This window comes from Sinohyriopsis cumingii, unplaced genomic scaffold (genome assembly GCF_028554795.1).
Source record: "Sinohyriopsis cumingii isolate HCF-2022 unplaced genomic scaffold, ASM2855479v2 utg000913l, whole genome shotgun sequence".
Taxonomy (NCBI): domain Eukaryota; kingdom Metazoa; phylum Mollusca; class Bivalvia; order Unionida; family Unionidae; genus Sinohyriopsis; species Sinohyriopsis cumingii.
Window position 1 is genome coordinate 2,210,828 of NW_028315943.1, and position 20,246 is coordinate 2,231,073.

The 20,246-nt window shown below is 34.9% G+C and overlaps 1 protein-coding gene across 1 annotated transcript in view; it reads right to left on the bottom strand.

The window, feature by feature from the left end:
- The window catches only part of LOC149773036 (uncharacterized), a 100,498-nt gene that overhangs the window by 45,394 nt on the left and 34,858 nt on the right, over positions 1–20,246 (bottom strand). Inside the window, exons 6-8 of the mRNA XM_089946828.1 lie at positions 16,300–16,381; positions 11,740–12,006; positions 1,422–2,003 (exon numbers count right to left, since the gene is read on the bottom strand). Coding sequence (XP_089802954.1) covers positions 1,422–2,003; positions 11,740–12,006; positions 16,300–16,381 — 931 coding nt within the window. The remainder of the gene's footprint in view (positions 1–1,421; positions 2,004–11,739; positions 12,007–16,299; positions 16,382–20,246) is intronic.

Genomic DNA, 20,246 nt, shown 5'->3' on the forward strand with positions numbered 1-20,246 from the left:
CCACCTAGGACAAGATGTTGAATCTTCTCCCTTGGAGTTTTATTTAGTATTTTTTATTTATATTTTTGTAAATTACTAACAATGAGGTCTCATTGGGAACATTACAGATATTCAGCTGAAAAGCTGATTTAGCATAAAAAAAGTTGAACCTCTTGGCAACATGTGAGATTATGTTAATTCATATATAGATCATATTTTGTATTTTTTATGATTTTTTTAAAATGTGGTACACATGGCTGAAAATGTGACTGTTGTGACTAGATAACCTTTACCTCTGTCTAGTTCCAGCAGAGTTATCTCTCTTAAATACAATGGAGTACCTGGTTTTGTCCTTGTCAAATTGACAATCTAACATTGTTCTCTATTACAGTGTGTGACATACATGCTGAGGTGGGATAGAAAGTATATTTATTTCACAAAACATTAGCATTGAGGTCTATGGAAAAACGTTTGGTACTGTGATACCATACAGGTCATTCATTTTCATATACTGAAAACAGCTTTCATTTAAACTGAATTTATAACTAGGTTTTAAGAAATCACCTTTAACATGTTAAAAATGATTAATAATATACAACAATGCCATCATTGATAATGTTTATACCAATTACAAAAATCATAATTAGCATATTTTTCATAAAGATGGATGCAACAATACAGTAATGGTGGTGTACAGTTCAATTCTAACATGCGAGATATGAGGAACATATCTATATATCTGGTGGCTCTTATCTCAAAGCACAATGATATTTAAGCATAAGAGTGACAGGTGTTGTTTCATTATATATGACTGTTCATAGAAACTGAGAATTGACATTCAGTTGAATCTGTTTGTTACTCTGCATGCAATTGCTTAATCTCAGTAATGAAAAGGTAAGTTAAACAATTTCAGTAAACTGGTATCTAGTCAATTTTCCGGAGGAATAATGTGTAACCCTCAAACTCTTCTTTATGTGAACTAGTTACTCTACTGCTTGCTCATTCTCCGATTTCATCAAATATGATGTACAATGTAAATACAAAATGTTAAATAAATTAGAAAATGATATACTAGACCAAGTATCCTTCCATTAAAATTAAAGCTTGTTACGAGAGCAGACTACTGCAACATCTGCAGAAAACATTGCATTATTACTATCATTTAGTCCATGGCCTTCGTAGCTACCAATTCAGTTTAATAATGGTTCTATTTCTTTTTATACTGCCAACTGCACTGACATACATGTAATAAAAGTTGCTTTGACTTCTCCTGAACAAATTCAGTAAGCTATGGCATCAAAAGTGTGTGTATGGCTTAGTGTCAGCTTCAACCTGGCCAGTGAGTTCGTTTCCATGTCTCTCGAGTCCAATGCCTAGACTTTATTCCACTATTTTGTTATGGAGATGAGCAACACAGTCATATTGATTAGTATTAAACTTACCATGAACTTGGCATTTTTTTCCCCCCTCAACATCAAAGAAACAGTCATCATCTTTCACTTGATGTGTGGCCTGTTGACAGAGATCTATAACCAACAGGTAAACTGCCCGTTGTGTCAGAAATGTTTGGTGTGTAGTGTAGTAAACATACTGACCAGCAAAGTCCCACATTGCCAAAGGGGAATATTCTTCTCTACTTCTTACTAGTTTGTCAGCATTTTTATTTAGAATATGAAGTATATTCTTGACTATATTTTCCTTGTCATTTGTATCAGCATTATTGATACTTTCTTCCAGCATTCGACAGAGATCCTCTTTTTTATCCCTTTGCATAACTCTGCAGCTTGTCTTTAAACTTTCGTTATCCTCATCACTACTCTGAGCCTCATAAGATAAATCTGATTCTTTTTGATCTCTTCCTAAATTTGTTGATTCCACGTGCTGAATATCCTTTATGTCATGATTTGTCTCCATTTGATGCATGGGTGTGCTGTATCCTGCCTGCTCATGACCAGTGTCAAGTCCCTGGCTGTGATCATTCAGAAGCTTGCAATAGCGTTGTACTTTACTGGCTTGTTCTGCATCTGGAAAAACAAATGGAAGAGTGGATTTTGACAACTTTGGTATTTAGGAAATAATCCCATGGATCTGATCACATCTATCAAAAAAGTATTTCATATAAGCTGGAACCAACCAGAAGTTTCTGAAAGTCATTAAAAGATTTTCTAAAAAAATATATCAATCTTCAAATAATTTATACAGGGGTCATGCAACTTCCAATCAAAGTGGGTGACTAAGTTGCTAGAAAAATATATAACTTTTGCCTTTCTCTATTAGGAAATCAAAAACGACTTTGCCCTGTCATTTATTTTTAGACATAAACCATTTAATGACAGTAGTTTTTGGCTCCTTGAACCCAGCTGAGTAGTTATTGTAATAGCCCCAGGCAAAATCTATTGCATGTAGCATTAGCAGGCATTTATACCAATTCCACCAAGAAAACTCTTGTACATTCACAGGCATATGATTTAATGCCGACTTGGGCCTTTGCACTGTACAGTCCTTGAGGCAGCCTGCTCAGAGGGAGCTCTGAAATGGGCTGTTCCTTTGACTGGGGCTGCACAGCTTTAAGTAATTTAGCCAGTGAGCCTTGAAAGCAGTAAGGATGATTCTGCTTCTTGGCTGGTTTTGAAGAGCTATAAGTGGATGAAGGATACTGATGTTGATGGTCTCTCAAATCTTGACAAGCCACAGATGGGATGAGCACTCCAAAGAAAGTCTGGGGGTGGGGTCAGCCCTCAGAAGGTTATTACTGAGCTCTAGTAAGACCTTGGATGTGTCCAGTGCTACATCCCAGTAGAGGTGAAAAGCTCCCAAGGTCAAGGACAAGGACAACACATGCCAAGAAGGGTTTTTCTTGCCACAGCTTCCAACAAACAGTCAAGAGCCAATGGCAAGACAGACTCTACTTTCGAAGCCAGGTCCCTGTAGAAATAACTACATGAGCTGCTTGAACATCCAAAGTGGAAATTTAGTGAGCCAGGAAGGAATATGAACCTTGTAACATAGAGGGAGGGATAGACCATTCCCTATGTTGTCTACAATGGCTTGGCCCTTGCTTTACCTTTATGAAAGACTCTTGATTATAACCAAGTGAGGTAAGAAGCAAAAGATCTGGTTGAGAGAATGACCCAGAAAGTTTCTCTAAACTAGAAAGCATTTTGCAGTCACTAGAAATTTACGGTTGGGACACATATCTTAAGGAGGTAGTAAACCTCATTTATTGCTTTATCAGACAACCACGATTCCTCCTCCTCTGCTTCCTTAACTGAAGGTTGAGAATGGGTATGTGTCCCAAAGAGAGGGAGTAACACCTTGGCCTGCTCTGAGTCGAATTCATTGTCTTCAACAAGGATAGAAAGGACATCTTCATCCTGCACTCACTCCTGGAAGGTAGGACTACATGACCCAGCATCTCTCTGCATATGGGGAGACTTGGCAGGAGGAGAAACTTGATCTGAAAACTCCTCCTGCAGTGATAATAAACTGTTTGAAGTAGTGGTATCTGTTGATGGTTTAGGGCAATACTCTGCCCATCTAGAGCATCTTGGGGAAGGTTTATCTGATCCCTCTTTTTAGACCCAACCTTGCAAGATGAAGTAGGTCTATGGCCCACAAACACAACCTCACTACACCTCTCCCTCGATAACTCGTGCACAACGGGTCCACAAACATAGACTGCACTATAAGCGAGGGCACGAGTTATCGAGGGACCTCCAAAAATCAAACAAATCCACTTATACATTGAGAAAACCATGGGGGGGGGGGTAGGGAACTGGGCTGTTTAAAGACTGAGTCCTCCTTTTACAATCACGTCGATAATAATTGTTATTAATGCACTTTTTCTAATAAAAGTTGTTCATTATTTTGTATAAATAACATTTATTTTCAAAATTTCCAACATGTAAAAGGTTGTTCCAACTGGTTTCAACAATCATCATGTATATGCAAAAACGTGTATTACATCACTGCTTTTTGTTTTGTTGATTAGTCTGGTTCTTGGAGTGGTATTAAATAGTATACTAGCAAGTCGGGAGTCAGAGTAGCTGGAAACTAGACTATCATATCTGTTGATATACCACCAAACAAGATTCCCTTTTTTTAAAATACCGACACTTATTTTGTGAGACAATCACCTATGTCGAAACTCAATTTTTGTGTTGTTCAATTAGTACAATACTGATGTCATGATTTCACTGAAAGTAATAGTGAAACTTCTTATCATTCCTGAGTATATCTCTAAGTGCCAGTTCAGAAATTCTCAGAAAATCGCTTGCCCACAATGGTCCATATCTGTGAAACCAAGCTCTTTATTTTACAAAGTATTCATTTCGCTTGGTTGCCTTGCTATCTTTGATCACAGTTACATGTATGAAAGAGTCGGTTAATTTAGTTTATGTTACATACACAATAAAATTTGTAACAGTGTTTGATTGATCAACCGAGGTGAGTTCACCTGACATACGATCGGGGCCGCTAGATTTTAAGTATGTAGGATTTGCGTGCCTTTTAACTTTGTTTTTATATTCCACCTCCTTTATTTGATTCAAAAGACATAATTAACATGATAAGGCCTAATACAAAGGAGGCCAGCTGTTAATTCATTGCAACAACAAATACTTCTACAAGTCAGTTATCAAAACACAGTTGGCACTTAATTAGGTTCTCAGAGAAATGATTGCGGACATGGCTATTGCGGTAGATTGACACATTTTATGTTTAAATACACGCTGCATTTATGATGATTACGCTTATTAAAACACAAATTTCATTTAATAAAAATTATTTAATTGGCATTTAAATATTAATGTACTGCCTACACTAGGCGTAAGTGACATTTTCACTAATCAAAATTTCCTTGAATATCTTTAATTACGCTGTACTGAAAATGTTGTTTGGAAAGAAAATGTAACCAATTATATGACTTCTTATTAAAAGCTGATTATTCAGCAATGTTAATTAAAGTTTCCAGGTTATATCTACCATCATCGACCATAAAACGAGCAATATAAATCAATGTTTTAGTTACCAATTTTGATCACGATTCTTTTTCAAGTTCAAGAAATATGGATCAATTTTGTATTCTGGTATTTTCTGGTTTAAAAAAAAATGGGATCAACACCTGACCCCGCATTATAAGCGGGTTTGCAAGTCATTTGGGCACAAGTTATCGAGGGAGTGGTGTACTATGCAATCCAGGTCCAGATGTTTTCATGGCTGCATGTAAAGAAAGGTCTAATAACGTTCCTGTGGATTAAGAGGAATAACAGCGATGGGGGATGCCAATACAATCCCTGCCCTAATCTGGCATCTTTAATCCAATTCCCAGTCTCCTGTGGAATGAAAAGGTAATCTGTGAGTTGGGGTGGGGTGTGGCTCATCCTGATACCTATCTCTATAATGTGTGGGTTCCAAAATCCCTTGTCCAGTGACCGGTTGCTGGTACCTTGCACCCAGGACCCAGTGACTAGGGCAAGGACTCTGCAGGCAACTCAAATCTGTAGCAAGAGCCATTCCTCAGATCTGACAGGTTTGGATCTGTGCACTCCTTTCTTCAGGAGACTAGATCATGTTGCCAACAATGGATCCATGGGACTGAAAGGGTGTGGCTCCCCATTATGGGGCGCTCACCTCACAATCAACCCTTACCAAGATGTGGGTCAGTAGAGGGTGCTGCTCCCCCATAGCTAGGAGGTATGTGACTTGCTCTCTGCCCTTTTGGATTGTGAAAGGGTGTTGTTTCTCCCTGAGGGGAGGTTGTGACTTGTTCTCTATCCTAGTGGTAAAGAGAGGGTGTTGATCCTCCCACTCAGAAAGGTGCAACTTGGTCTCTGCCTCATGGAATGGGGATGATGATGCTCCACCCTCTCAGGAGGGCACAACTCACTCTCTACCAGTTTATTCCTTCCCTTGGTGGTGGCGGGGGGTAACCAATCCTTGTAATCTTAGAGGAAACCTTCATAATTAAGACCCAAGGGAAAAAGAGAACCCAAAAATCATTGATGAAGACAAGATACCTTCTTCCTTGCTTGGTAGGTTCATCTACTTTCAGCAATATCCCACATCTCGTCAATTCAGAGGTTACAAAAGAATGACAGCTGTCAGTCCTTTTACAGTGTATACAGGATAAACAAGTGGGATGTGTCTCCCAAGGAGATTTCATGTGGCCACACTTACCCACACCTCGATTAGACATTATGCCTGAAATAAAGATGCTGAAAGTAGAATGGCATACAAAAATCTTTGAAAGCACCAAGTAAAGTGTGGACTAAGTCTATGCCAATATAATTTATTCAGTGAAAATACACTCTACATGGGTGTGTCCATAAGAATAAATGCAAAAACAAAGCAACGCTATGCTTTTGGGACATTCAAGCAATAATTAAGTCAACCAGGCTTTGTTAAATTTTTATTTTAAAGTACATGATTATGAAGGATTCAGCAAAAAGCATTAGGTTATAGTTGCTATCTGAACTAATAATAAAAAGAACCTGAGCTCTTGATAAATGAGGTTTACAAATAATGAAATTAAGAAGTGTTGTGTGAGCTGCTTACCATGTATAAATTTCACGGTAAAGTGAATAAAATGATAGGGGTGGACAAGTCTGTAGACCGCAAAACTGTAAGGATAGGGATTTTTCAATTCAATGAAAGTACCTACCATTTCAGCTAGAAAATGTTATATGAATACAAATAAAACTATTAATTTAATTACTAAGATCATCAAAGGGAAAAACAAAATGCCAAGATGTACACCACATGTACCGAACAAGTCTAATAAAAATTCTCAAGACAGCTTAATAAAACAGAATACAAAAATCCATCAGGGTATTAGTCCTGAAGTTAACAAAGAATGTGTAGCACACAAGACAATAATTGTTTGTTGAACTACATAAAAGGTAACTAATCTACCGATGAAAAAAAATTTGAACCTTGCAGCATGGCGACCCCAAAAATATGAGGGTCTTTCATGCATGCCCAATTTGTGGGATTCATGAAGGACTAATTCAGTGTTCTGGAAGATTCCAGTTCACCCCAATTTGAGGACAGAATTTCTACCATCCATCTGGGTATTTTCCTCCTGGAAAAGTACTAGCTATGCAATGGCAACAAGTAGGATATTACTGACATAATTTTGCTATCATTGGAGATCAAGAGCAGTTTTGTTTACAATTAGACTAGAATTTTCTATGAGATTTTTTTAACATTCTTTTACGTCTTTTAAGTCAAGTGAAATTGTGCATAAATAGGGAGCTAACAAATAATTCATTCCTGTTTTTGAACAGTCTGTGGGAATCTATTTGTGAGCAGAGTTTAGTGTTGTGTTGTTGAAATCCGATACAATTCAAGAGGAATTATTTAAATTAGTCATTAAAATTAGTTAAGTGTTCATAGACGTTTGGATTAATGCATTCCTTTGGATTTGTGAACTCATTCAAAGATATTCTGGGTTGCATCATTGTGGTATATCGGGATATTTAAGATTATTGGAATTCATTTGGAACATTCTATGTTTTGGACTTGTGATAGGACTTGTCACAAGACATTTAGGATTATTCACTATACTGTCATTTGAATTTTCACCCAGTAATGTTGGGAAATAAAACTGCTTGTTCATATTACTTATACTATTGGTTTCACTTTCTTTCTGTTACAAATGTTAAGACCTAAAGTTGTAACACGATTCGCATCATGTTAAATATTTGTGGGTATTTTAATCTGTGGATTGGAACTATTAAACAGGTGGAAATATGAGAAAATAAGCAATATCTAAAAATGCTCAAAAATCACATAATTTCATCAAAATGGTTCAATTGTAACCTTTTCTAATGTACAGTACAATCAGGAATAAAACACTGCACTGTTTGCATGTGATATATTACAGAGAAAGATTAAAGAAAAAAGAAAATCAATGCCACATAGTTATGACATAAAGGTAGAGTAATTAGCGGCTGGGTGAACATTCCATAAATATCTTTAAGTTGACAGATTCCTTATTTATATGTCTTTGTAATGAAGGATCATCAAAAGTTACTGTATAGTTAATGAATGATGCGGTATAAAGGATGACTAAACAATACCATTGTCCAATATGAACAAAGTATGAAGTGGTATAAAGGATGACTATTAAACAATACCCTTGTCCAATATGAACAATGGATGATGTGGTGTAAAGGATAACTAAACAATATCATTGTCCAATATGAACTATGTATGAAGTGGTATAAAGGATGACTATTAAACAATACCCTTGTCCAGTATGAGCTATGGATGATGTGGTGTAAAGGATGAATAAACAATACCCTTGTCCAGTATGAGCTATGGATTATAAGCTATGGATGATGTGGTATAAAGAATGAATAAACAATACCCTTGTCTAATATGAGCAATGGATGATGTGGTGTAAAGGATGACTAAACAATACCATTGTCCAATATGAACTATGTATGAAATGGTATAAAGGATGACTATTAAACAATACCCTTGTCCAGTATGAGCTATGGATGATGCAGTATAAAGGATGAATAAACAATACCCTTGTCCAATATGAGCAATGGATGATGTGGTATAAAGGATGAATAAACAATACCCTTGTCCAATATGAGCAATGGATGATGTGGTGTAAAGAATGAATAAACAATACTTGTGACCAATACGAACTATGTATGAAGTGGTATAAAGGATGACTATTAAACAATACCCTTGTCCAATATGAGCTATGGATGATGTGGTATAAAGAATGAATAAACAATACCCTTGTCCAATATGAGCAATGGATGATGTGGTGTAAAGGATGAATAAACAATACCCTTGTCCAATATGAGCAATGGATGATGTGGTGTAAAGAATGAATAAACAATACTTGTGACCAATACAAACTATGTATGAAGTGGTATAAAGGATGACTATTAAACAATACCCTTGTCCAATATGAGCTATGGATGATGTGGTATAAAGAATGAATAAACAATACCCTTGTCCAATATGAGCAATGGATGATGTGGTGTAAAGGATGAATAAACAATACCTTTGTCCAATATGAGCAATGGATGATGTGGTGTAAAGAATGAATAAACAATACTTGTGACCAATACGAACTATGTATGAAGTGGTATAAAGGATGACTATTAAACAATACCCTTGTCCAATATGAGCAATGGATGATGTGGTATAAAGGATGACTAAACAATACCCTTGTCCAATATGAGCAATGGATGAAGTGGTATAAAGGATGACTATTAAACAATACCCTTGTCCAGTATGAGCTATGGATGATGCGGTATAAAGGATGAATAAACAATACCCTTGTCCAATATGAGCAATGGATGATGTGGTGTAAAGAATGAATAAACAATACTTGTGACCAATACGAACTATGTATGAAGTGGTATAAAGGATGACTATTAAACAATACCCTTGTCCAATATGAGCTATGGATGATGTGGTATAAAGAATGAATAAACAATACCCTTGTCCAATATGAGCAATGGATGATGTGGTGTAAAGGATGAATAAACAATACCCTTGTCCAGTATGAGCAATGGATGATGTGGTGTAAAGGATGAATAAACAATACCATTGTCCAATATGAACAATTGATGATGTGGTGTAAAGGATGAATAAACAATACCCTTGTCCAATATGAGCTATGGATTATGTGGTATAAAGAATGAATTAACAATACCCTTGTCCAATATGAGCAATGGATGATGTGGTGTAAAGGATGAATAAACAATACCCTTGTCCAATATGAGCAATGGATGATGTGGTGTAAAGGATGAATAAACAATACCCTTGTCCAATATGAGCAATGGATGATGTGGTGTAAAGGATGAATAAACAATACCATTGTCCAATATGAGCAATTGATGATGTGGTGTAAAGGATGAATAAACAATACTCTTGTCCAATATGAGCTATGGATGATGTGGTATAAAGAATGAATAAACAATACCCTTGTCTAATATGAGCAATGGCTGATGTGGTGTAAAGGATGACTAAACAATACCATTGTCCAATATGAACTATGTATGAAATGGTATAAAGGATGACTATTAAACAATACCCTTGTCCAGTATGAGCTATGGATGATGCGGTATAAAGGATGAATAAACAATACCCTTGTCCAATATGAGCAATGGATGATGTGGTGTAAAGAATGAATAAACAATACTTGTGACCAATACAAACTATGTATGAAGTGGTATAAAGGATGACTATTAAACAATACCCTTGTCCAATATGAGCTATGGATGATGTGGTATAAAGAATGAATAAACAATACCCTTGTCCAATATGAGCAATGGATGATGTGGTGTAAAGGATGAATAAACAATACCCTTGTCCAATATGAGCAATGGATGATGTGGTGTAAAGGATGAATAAACAATACCATTGTCCAATATGAACAATTGATGATGTGGTGTAAAGGATGAATAAACAATACCCTTGTCCAATATGAGCTATGGATTATGTGGTATAAAGAATGAATAAACAATACCCTTGTCCAATATGAGCAATGGATGATGTGGTGTAAAGGATGAATAAACAATACCCTTGTCCAATATGAGCAATGGATGATGTGGTGTAAAGGATGAATAAACAATACCCTTGTCCAATATGAGCAATGGATGATGTGGTGTAAAGGATGAATAAACAATACCATTGTCCAATATGAGCAATGGATGATGTGGTGTAAAGGATGAATAAACAATACCCTTGTCCAATATGAGCAATGGATGATGTGGTGTAAAGGATGAATAAACAATACCCTTGTATAGTATGAGCTATGGGTGATGTGGTATGAAGGATGACTAAACAATACCCTTGTCCAGTATGAACTATGGATGATGTGGTGTAAAGGATAAATAAACAATACTTGTGACCAATATGAGCTATGGATGATGTGGTATAAAGGATGACTAAACAATACCCTTGTCCAGTATGAACTATGGATGATGTGGTGTAAAGGATAAATAAACAATACCCTTGTCCAGTATGAGCTATGGATGATGTGGTATAAAGGATGAATAAACAATACCTGTGACCAATATGAACTATGGATGATGTGGTGTAAAGGATGAATAAACAATACCCTTGTCCAATATGAGCTATGGATGATGTGATATAAAGGATGAATAAACAATACCCTTGTCCAATATGAGCAATGGATGATGTGGTATAAAGGATGAATAAACAATACCCTTGTCCAATATGAGTTACCAATCATGAAAGACAAGACACTGACATGGATGAAACAACTATTTAAAGCCCCAAATATAACATTAAAAATATTTGTATGCTCTTGAGATGTAGGTTCAAATAAATCTACATACTACAAGAACCATCAATTCACAACCATGCCAAATATCAGTCCTGGCATAAAGGTAAAGAAGGGTGACTGGCAAAACTATGAGTATCTCTAAATAATCATAAATTTTAAAAGACTTTATTCAGACAGGATTCGTCATTGCATCATTTGTCCACACTTACAGACTAACACAGGGACCAAAATAAAAACCCAGACATATAATTTTTACATTGTATATCTGAAAGATCACAGTGAGAATCTATAAATAAACTAAAATAAAAAGAACATATAAGAACAATTAACTATAGTGTGAATAAACATCATCTGAGGCAGAGTGCCCATGGTAAAATTGGAACAACTACATCCATGCATATGAATGGTCAGATAAAGACTACACTGACCATGGTTATGGCATCTTAAGTAAATTACCATTAAAACTTAAGACATACCTTTATCTTGTTTTAACCATTCACCAGTTGCCTGGGAGACTCTGCACTGATGGACATGCACATCAATTTCTTCTGTACTTTTTCTCTCAGAAATATTTACTTCATCCCCCAGAAGTCTCTTACACAATGTTGTTTTTCCAACCCCAAATTGCCCTACAATCATGACCCTGATATGGTGAACCTTCACTGTTCGATCCCTCAGAGCTTCCTTGAACATTTGAATGGATCCTTCATCCATTCGCAGGATCTCCACTGGAATAACTGGTTCTGAAATAAAATCTTAATTAATAATATAAACTATAGGTAATATTACAACTCTTTGTTCTTAAATTAAGTAACCGAAAAGGGCAAAAACCAAAAGTTTTGTAGAATTCAACAAATACTTTGTGTCTCTAGAATACAAAGTGAAAATTTAAAAGAAACTTACAATATTGTGAATTAAATCCCAACAGTTCTAAAAGTTTTATCACAAGTCTAAATGTATAAAGTTCCAGCTGAATTCCATTGGTATTCCAAGCAACTTCCAAGAATGATTGTGTTGATGTGCCTGTGGTCTGAAACATGTCAATGTGCCAATGGCCTGAAGTGTGATGTTGTGCTAACAGTTTTTTGATATACCACAATAGTATAATCAAACTATGTTCGGTCTGAATTCACAAAAATTCCAAATAAATGTTCCAGCCCAAGAATATTACTGATGAGCAGTTTTTATTTCCAGTGAATATTAATTTGAATACATAATTCCATGCAAATGAAAAACTTGAACACAACAGTAAGATTAATTCTGCTTCAAGATGTTAAGGCAAAAATAAATAATTTTTAGATATGCAAGATTACATACCTCTCTACTTAATGTAGGTTGCAATTAAAATTTTCTGGAAATAATCTGTCACTTAATGGAAACTTCCATTCTAGAAGTTTCTGGGATTAAAATCATGACTGCCTCTTTTAACTTAAATTCAGGTAAACATACTTAAATTAATAATGATCTGAATATTTAATCCACAATCATAGAAATTTTTTTAGATATGTATTCTGTTGTTTACAACATAAATGTCTCTGGTTAGGTACACCGCGAACTTGATTTTGGACAAGGTCAAGCACAAAATATAAATATACATAACACATAATCATGGAGAAGAAAACCTAACAAACAATACAGATTAAATATACATAACAGTAAATAGACTAGCCAATAGAAACTGGGGATCCTTGCTCTTTCCACCACTTAAAAGCAGTTTTCAACATTCTTCAAAAACAAATAGCTCATCGACATGTGACCCCACCACCATTTTCACATTTGTCCAAAAACGCATCTCCAGGAGTATAATTTCTACTTCTCATTTTTTCCTAACAAAACTGGGTCACAGTGGTAACACTTGAAAGGCCAAGTTTTAAATTTTTTTGTAAAAAGAGCTCATTCACCAAGATATGACCCTTTGCCATTCTTTACTTGAAAACCCAAGCATACCATGTTTAATTACAGGTACAAGACTATTCATTCCTGACTGCTGAATGCTCTGCATCTTAACTGTCATTAGAAATATTTCCAGATGAGTGACCCTGTGTGTGTTATTTGGATTTTTAACATAGCTTTAACAATTGTTCAATCATATCACTACGATGTCTGCAGTGTGACAGTTAATAGTGATGTCTAGCACTGGGGCATCATGCCACAGACATGTAGCATCGTGTCCCACCCAGTCACATTATCCTGACACCAGGCTGACCAATCCTACCTCTTAATGCTGAGTGCCAAGTGAGGCAGCTGCTAATACCAACTTTATATACGCCTTTGGTATGACTCAGCCGGGGTTCGAACCAGTGACCCTACAGCATCTGAGGCAGATGCTGTAACCAATTGGCCACCAGAACAGTAAATTTCCATATGAAAACTACTGATTGCTATTGACTTTAACAAAGGCAACCAGCCAAGAAAAGAGGATGTCAGGTCTCATCATAACCTGCGAGTACAATTTTATTGTCCATCGTTTCATCACAGCATGCAACATTTAATCTGATTTCTACTGTATCATGCATCTTAACTGACCTTATCCAAAATACGTCAAAGTACTTTAACACTAATCATGTCACATGACTTATTTATGGCATTTACATAGAAAAATTCCAAGAAATTTTGATCAGCAGGGAGTGAAATAAAATGAATAATCACCATTTAAAGGTATGTGTAACTAAATAATAGTAAATGCTCCAAAATGACACCATTACTGAAATAGGACAGAACAACTACATGACATATATAACTTGTATTTCATATGAAAGCATGAAAAAATAATAGATATAAATTTATTTTAAAAGTTTAAGTTCTAAATATTCATGGGCTGTAAAATTAAAAACACAGGAAATGTTTGAGATGCATTTAAGCAATCATTTCGAGAAAGAATGCCAGTCTAATTACAATTTGAAGAAGATAATTTTATAACAAAGAAGAAGGACTTATTACAGAGGATGACGTTTTACATTATTTTCAACATTTTCAGAGCAAAATGCACCACCTGAAGATATATTTATTAAAATACAAAAAAACAGAACATGGAAATATTTATAAAGAAAATAAATGTAAAAATGAAGAGACATTTTACAAAAATGAATGGATATAACAATACAATACTCATCAGTCACCTGATGTGAAACCAGCTGAAGCAATAAAGGAGGAAAACATCAAAATTATCCATTAATTTGTCTTGATGTGTAACAACTAACAGTTTTGCAACACCCACATTCAAATTTGGACAGAGTTAGGATTTTGAGATATAAATTAAAAGAAAGTAAAATTTTCAGTTAAGACATTAAAACACAGAAGTATAATTTTAATAGACTCTATTACATGTATGAATAAAAAACAGAGATCTGGATGGTGAAGATATTAAGAGAACATTTCATGAAAATGAGCATCGTCTTACTCTAAGCAAGAATTTTGTCAAGAAAAAAATCAGAATCTTGTATATACTTTAATTATGTAAACATATTTTTAAAAAATAATAAGTAGGAAGCTTAGGACAAGAGAAATAACTTTAACCACTCTAACATCTTGCATTATATCTAAAGTAAATATTAGGTGTTGGAAAGAATATTACATACTGGTGTTGGAAAGAATAATTAAAGGCGCCATACTATCGTCTTCTATTCGATTTGGCTTATCCTTAATTTTAGTTTTAAAGTACCTAAACTAACAATCAAAATAAACAAGCATGTAAATGATTTCTTATATCAAAATACAAATATTTAAGATAACTAATCAATAATGAACTTCCTGCAATCTTAATGTTTTTTAATCATGTACTAGTGCTGATATTGTTTTAGGGTTTTCCACAAATTCAAGCAACTGACAGTGGCACAACTGGGATGTGCTAAATGCAGTCTCAAATCAATGCTTCTTTTTATTTATTTTTTTCTAATATTTTTTATACACAATGTAAGCATCATAGAGGGAACTTTCTTAGTCCAAAGATGAAACCTATGGGTCACAAGAACAAACATGGAACCTAGAAAGAACCCACACACTTATACAGAATGCGAATGTGTGCAGTTAAAAGGTTTGGGGAAAACAAATCAAGAATCAAGAACATAAACAATGGAAATTAAATTAAAATGTATAATACTTTCAAACTCATTCTGCACTGTTAGCCATAAAAAAAAACAATTTCACTCCCAACATAAATTATTTTTCTACAACTCTAATATCTAGGTGTATTAATGGTCAAAGTCAAGGTATAAAAGACAAGTGTTTGCTTCAACAGTCTCTATATTGAAACTGCATACTAATTAACTTATTGGCAAGGAGTTTATATCCAACATCTTTTGCCAGCTCTTGATAATCATTCCCATTGGTCAGTTAGTGACATGTGGTACAGTTATAACACGAGTTGCCTAGTTCAAGACATGCAAGTATGCACATCTTCTATAAGTGTTTCAAGACATGCTATAAGTGAGCAATAACACAAGAATTTTAAAATATTTTCTTGACTATAAATTCTGCGTGATTCTGTAATATCTTTGCATATATTCATACAGTATGCAAATTCATACTGCCTACTTAGTATCACATTTTTATTACCCATGAAATAAATGGATCATGCATTGTTTGATAAGATTGAATGTATGCCTGCATACAGGGTGAGAGCCTGAGTTCAATGGCTGAGCTTTGTTAAAGGTCTCATAGTCCTTCATGCATGCTCCAGTAACTGTTTTAACTCAACAAACCATACATGGTAATTTCTAATACATCTTTGCGCACAACTAAAATGAGCTACTTCTGAAAGCTTACAAAATTGCTTATTACACACCAAAAGTTCACAAAGTTGGATCAGCATGTGTTGTGAGTACTGAAAAAAATTAAACCAAAATATTCTTCATACATGCATACACATGTAATGTATGTAGCAATGCAATCCATATTACAGACAATGATAAAAATAAACACTTTGATAAATTATTCACTTTTTGTTTTTTCAAAAGGGGAAAAACACCTTAAATTTTGGATGGGAAAAAATATAAAGTATTGTTTTCATCTTTTTCCATTTCAGTTGAGTAGGGTACCTTGTTTGTCAACTTCAGGATCATTACAGCCCTCAACAACTTGAGATGCTTCAAACTCAGTACTTGGCATCTGTTCTCCTACCTAGATCAAATATACCAGAAAAAAGCATTTGTATCGAATTTCTGATCTTTTAAAATATGTGTCGATTGGCATCTTTTAACTCCCAAAATAGTGTCTTATTATATCTTTACTAATTTGTTTGCTGAGCATGTTGTGTTTTTTGCTCAAGCCTACTAAAGTATTTACACACATTCCAGTTTATTTGTATCCTACCTACAAATTTTAAAAAGAAGAAATTAAGTTTATAAAATGCAAAAAACTTAGTCATTTCATTCATCAATTTATAATTTTTAACCCAACTGTTACAACGGAGATCACTAACACTATCAACTTGTTGTCATTTTGAATCAAACAGGAGTTTCTTTAGTAACAAGATCACCATTTTTGCTTGGGCAAGTTTATGTTTTCAAGCAAGAGATGTGAAGGAGTTCACCATCTTTGATAATCTCAATAATTCCATAAATTTTGGGAGTTATATCTCGTTGAACGCAAGTATTTGAGAGTACCTTCTTATCTCATTGAACACAAGTATATGTGAGTACCTCCATTTTATTCATTAATTTTTGAGGGAGAATATTTACACTAAACAAATATTTCATGCAAACAATACACTTTGTACTGAAATAGATTGTTCTAGAAGCCAGAAAAAGACGGGGAACATTCTGTCTGCTTGTTTATTTCAAGAGCTACCATTTGATTTGAAACACCAACAGGTTTACAGTGTTAGGGTCCCCTTTTCAACAATCATGTTAAAAATTATAAATGGATGAATGAGATGACTAAGTCATCCAAGATATTGATAGTGTAATAAACATATTTACCAAGATTTACAGAAACTGAATGAGAAATTGAGCGCTAGATCTACAGTGTTCATACACATTTTAAACAAAACTCTCCACATCTTTTCCGTGTTTTTGATAGGTAAAATTGATTCTTTTCAAGGATTGCTTATGACCTTACTAAACAGAACAAAACACATTTTGCTTTAGAAAATGTGCATAACATGCATTATTAAAATTCAAAACAACTTTTATTTTGAGGGTCTCCCAAAACATCCAAATTAAACATTTGGCTGGCTATGTACCAAAATACAGAATAAATCACTATAATGAGAAAAACTATTGAAATTCATATAAATCTGAATGTAACTCACTTTAATATACAGAATAAAAATGTTAACTTCACTCTGCTTAACTGATCAAGATGAATGTATTATTATTTGTATTTGTCTGATTAATAACAAAAGCAAAATATACTGATTTAAGTGATTTCAATTTGAATTATTAACTTTTTTATGTATTTATAGTACAATTTATATTTATGATGTGAATCAATCATACTTGATTGGACAGGTATGACAAACTGTGAATCGTAATACATACACATAACGAAAGTGAAATATAACAAAGTACCAAAAGCATTCATCAACATTATATTATACATTTACTTTAACTGCAATTAACATAGTTTTGATAAATAAAACTAACAAATTTCATTGCATTTGATTTAATTCTCATTTAAAAGCTTTCCAAATATTTGACAATAGTGAAATATCTATTTATGCACTGCTTTTGGTGATATGGTAGATTATAATTCACACAATGAAGAATTTCAAACATAATAATTGAAATAATCTAATTAGTTAACTGCATTAATCATTTTATGTAAGTTGAATATGATAAACAATGACAAACTTACCTGGACGTAACACATGCCAGAGATCACTCTGCTAAACAATAGTGTCAGAGAAATTATATCAAACCTAAATTAAATCATTGGCAAGCTCACATGAATTGTTTTTGCACTGAATATTTTTATGCTAGATGATTAAAATGCTGATGAAATACAACTGAAATTTTACAAAATAGTTATGACTTTTCTTATATTGGTTTGCTGAAATTGTTGTGTAACATAAAATGACAACCTCAAAAATAGGTTACTGTAGAAAATCAGCAACCATTTCCATACCAGGTCTCTTTTCATATGTCTGAGTGATGAAATATTGGATACAATGATTATATTTATTAGTAACTGACCTTGATACATCCACAGAGTCACAATCTGCCTCTGACTGTATAACACAAATTCAATATTATGATTGTTTTGCATGGGCTATATGTGAATTTTCTGCAGGAATTTCATAGGAACCAATACTATTTCTGGTATTTATGGTCAGCAAATAAGCACCAAAACTGACTGCAGAACATTTACCGTATTTTCACGTATATTAGACGCACCCAATTCTAAGACGCACCCATATATAGGACGTGGGTTTTAACGATTTGTGTAAAAAATATTTTAAATAAGATGCCCACAAATATAAGACGCACTCGGCCACGCCATCTGCCGAACTGAGCAAACCCTATTTTGACTGCAGATATAGCATTGATTTTTTTAAAAACTTTTTATAAGTTACTTACAGTATTGATCTGTATCTAATATTATTTTGTTAAGTACTATTACATTATTGTTCCAATAAAGTTTAATAAAATCTTTTGAATAATTCTGTGTGTTGTTTTGTTCAAATATGTACCAGTTAACATCCGTTTTCAAACCATGTGCATGAAAGTGGCTGCCAGTACATGTACTTTCCATTGTCATAAACGCAAATATCTCCAATGTTTCGATCACTCACCTGATGTAAACAAGGCTTCATTGACCGTTTTGGCTGAAGCTCAAAGAATTGTTTGAGGCAGGGCCGCAACAGTTATCGTTTGATCTTATCTTCCTCTAGGCCGCTAGGCCTAGGCTTCAGCGGCTGAGGTTAGTATACGCCGGTATATACTGGTATATAGGGTATACGTGGGATCAATCTCTTGTTATAAATAAATGAGCGATCAATCTCTTGAGCATTTATAAAATTTTCACGATAACGAAGCGAAAATCATATACGGCCGATTTTAAATTAGACGTCATCAAGTTTGCCAAGGAGCATGGCAACAGAGCTGCTGGAAGAGAATTTAGTTGTACGTGAACTAATTTTTAGTTGCATGTGAATTTACGTGACTGGAAGTTGGAGGAAGAGGAGCTTAAGAAGATGAATCCAAGGAAACGAGCTCGTAGAGGTAGAAAGGCAAGATGGCCGAACTTGGAAGAACATCTTGCCAACTGGGTACGTTCGCAACGTGACAGTAACTGTGCGGTTTCAACAATATCGATCAAACTCAAGGCTCAAATTATTGCTACAGAAATGAAGATCATGGACTTTCGTGGCAGAGGGAACTGGGTGTACATGTTCATGAAACGGAATAACCTTGCAGTCCGGGCATGTACAACTGTTGGACAGAAGCTTTCAGACGATTGGGAGAATAAATTGGATGTTTTCAACACCTTTGTTCAGAAGGAAATAACTGAAGTGAAGTTGGCAGATGATGACATCATCAACATGGATGAGGTTCCAATGGCAGAGAAAGGAGTAAAGACAGTAGTGGTTGATACCACGGGACACGAATGAACGAACTTAACTGTTGTGTTGGCCTGCACAGCTGCAGGAGGAAAACTGAAACCCATTGTTATCTTTAAAAGGATAACCATGCCCAGAGAAACTTTGCCAGCTGGAGTTGTTGTCTGCAATAAAAAGGCTGGATGAATACAGAGGTGATGCAGACCTGGACGGATAAGTGCTTCAGAACAAGAAGAGGCAGATTTTTCAAGAAGCAATATCTTCTGATTTTCGATGCGATGGCTGCCCATAAGGGACAACTGTGCAGAAACACATCCACAATGCTGGAGCCCACATAGCCATTATACCAGGTGGTCTGACTTGTAAGCTCCAGCCCTTGGATGTTGCCCTCAATCATCCGTTTAGGACTTTTGTTCGTGAGGAATGGGATCGTTGGATGACTAGCGGTAAGCACACCTTCACGCCAGCTGTTCGACAACGTCA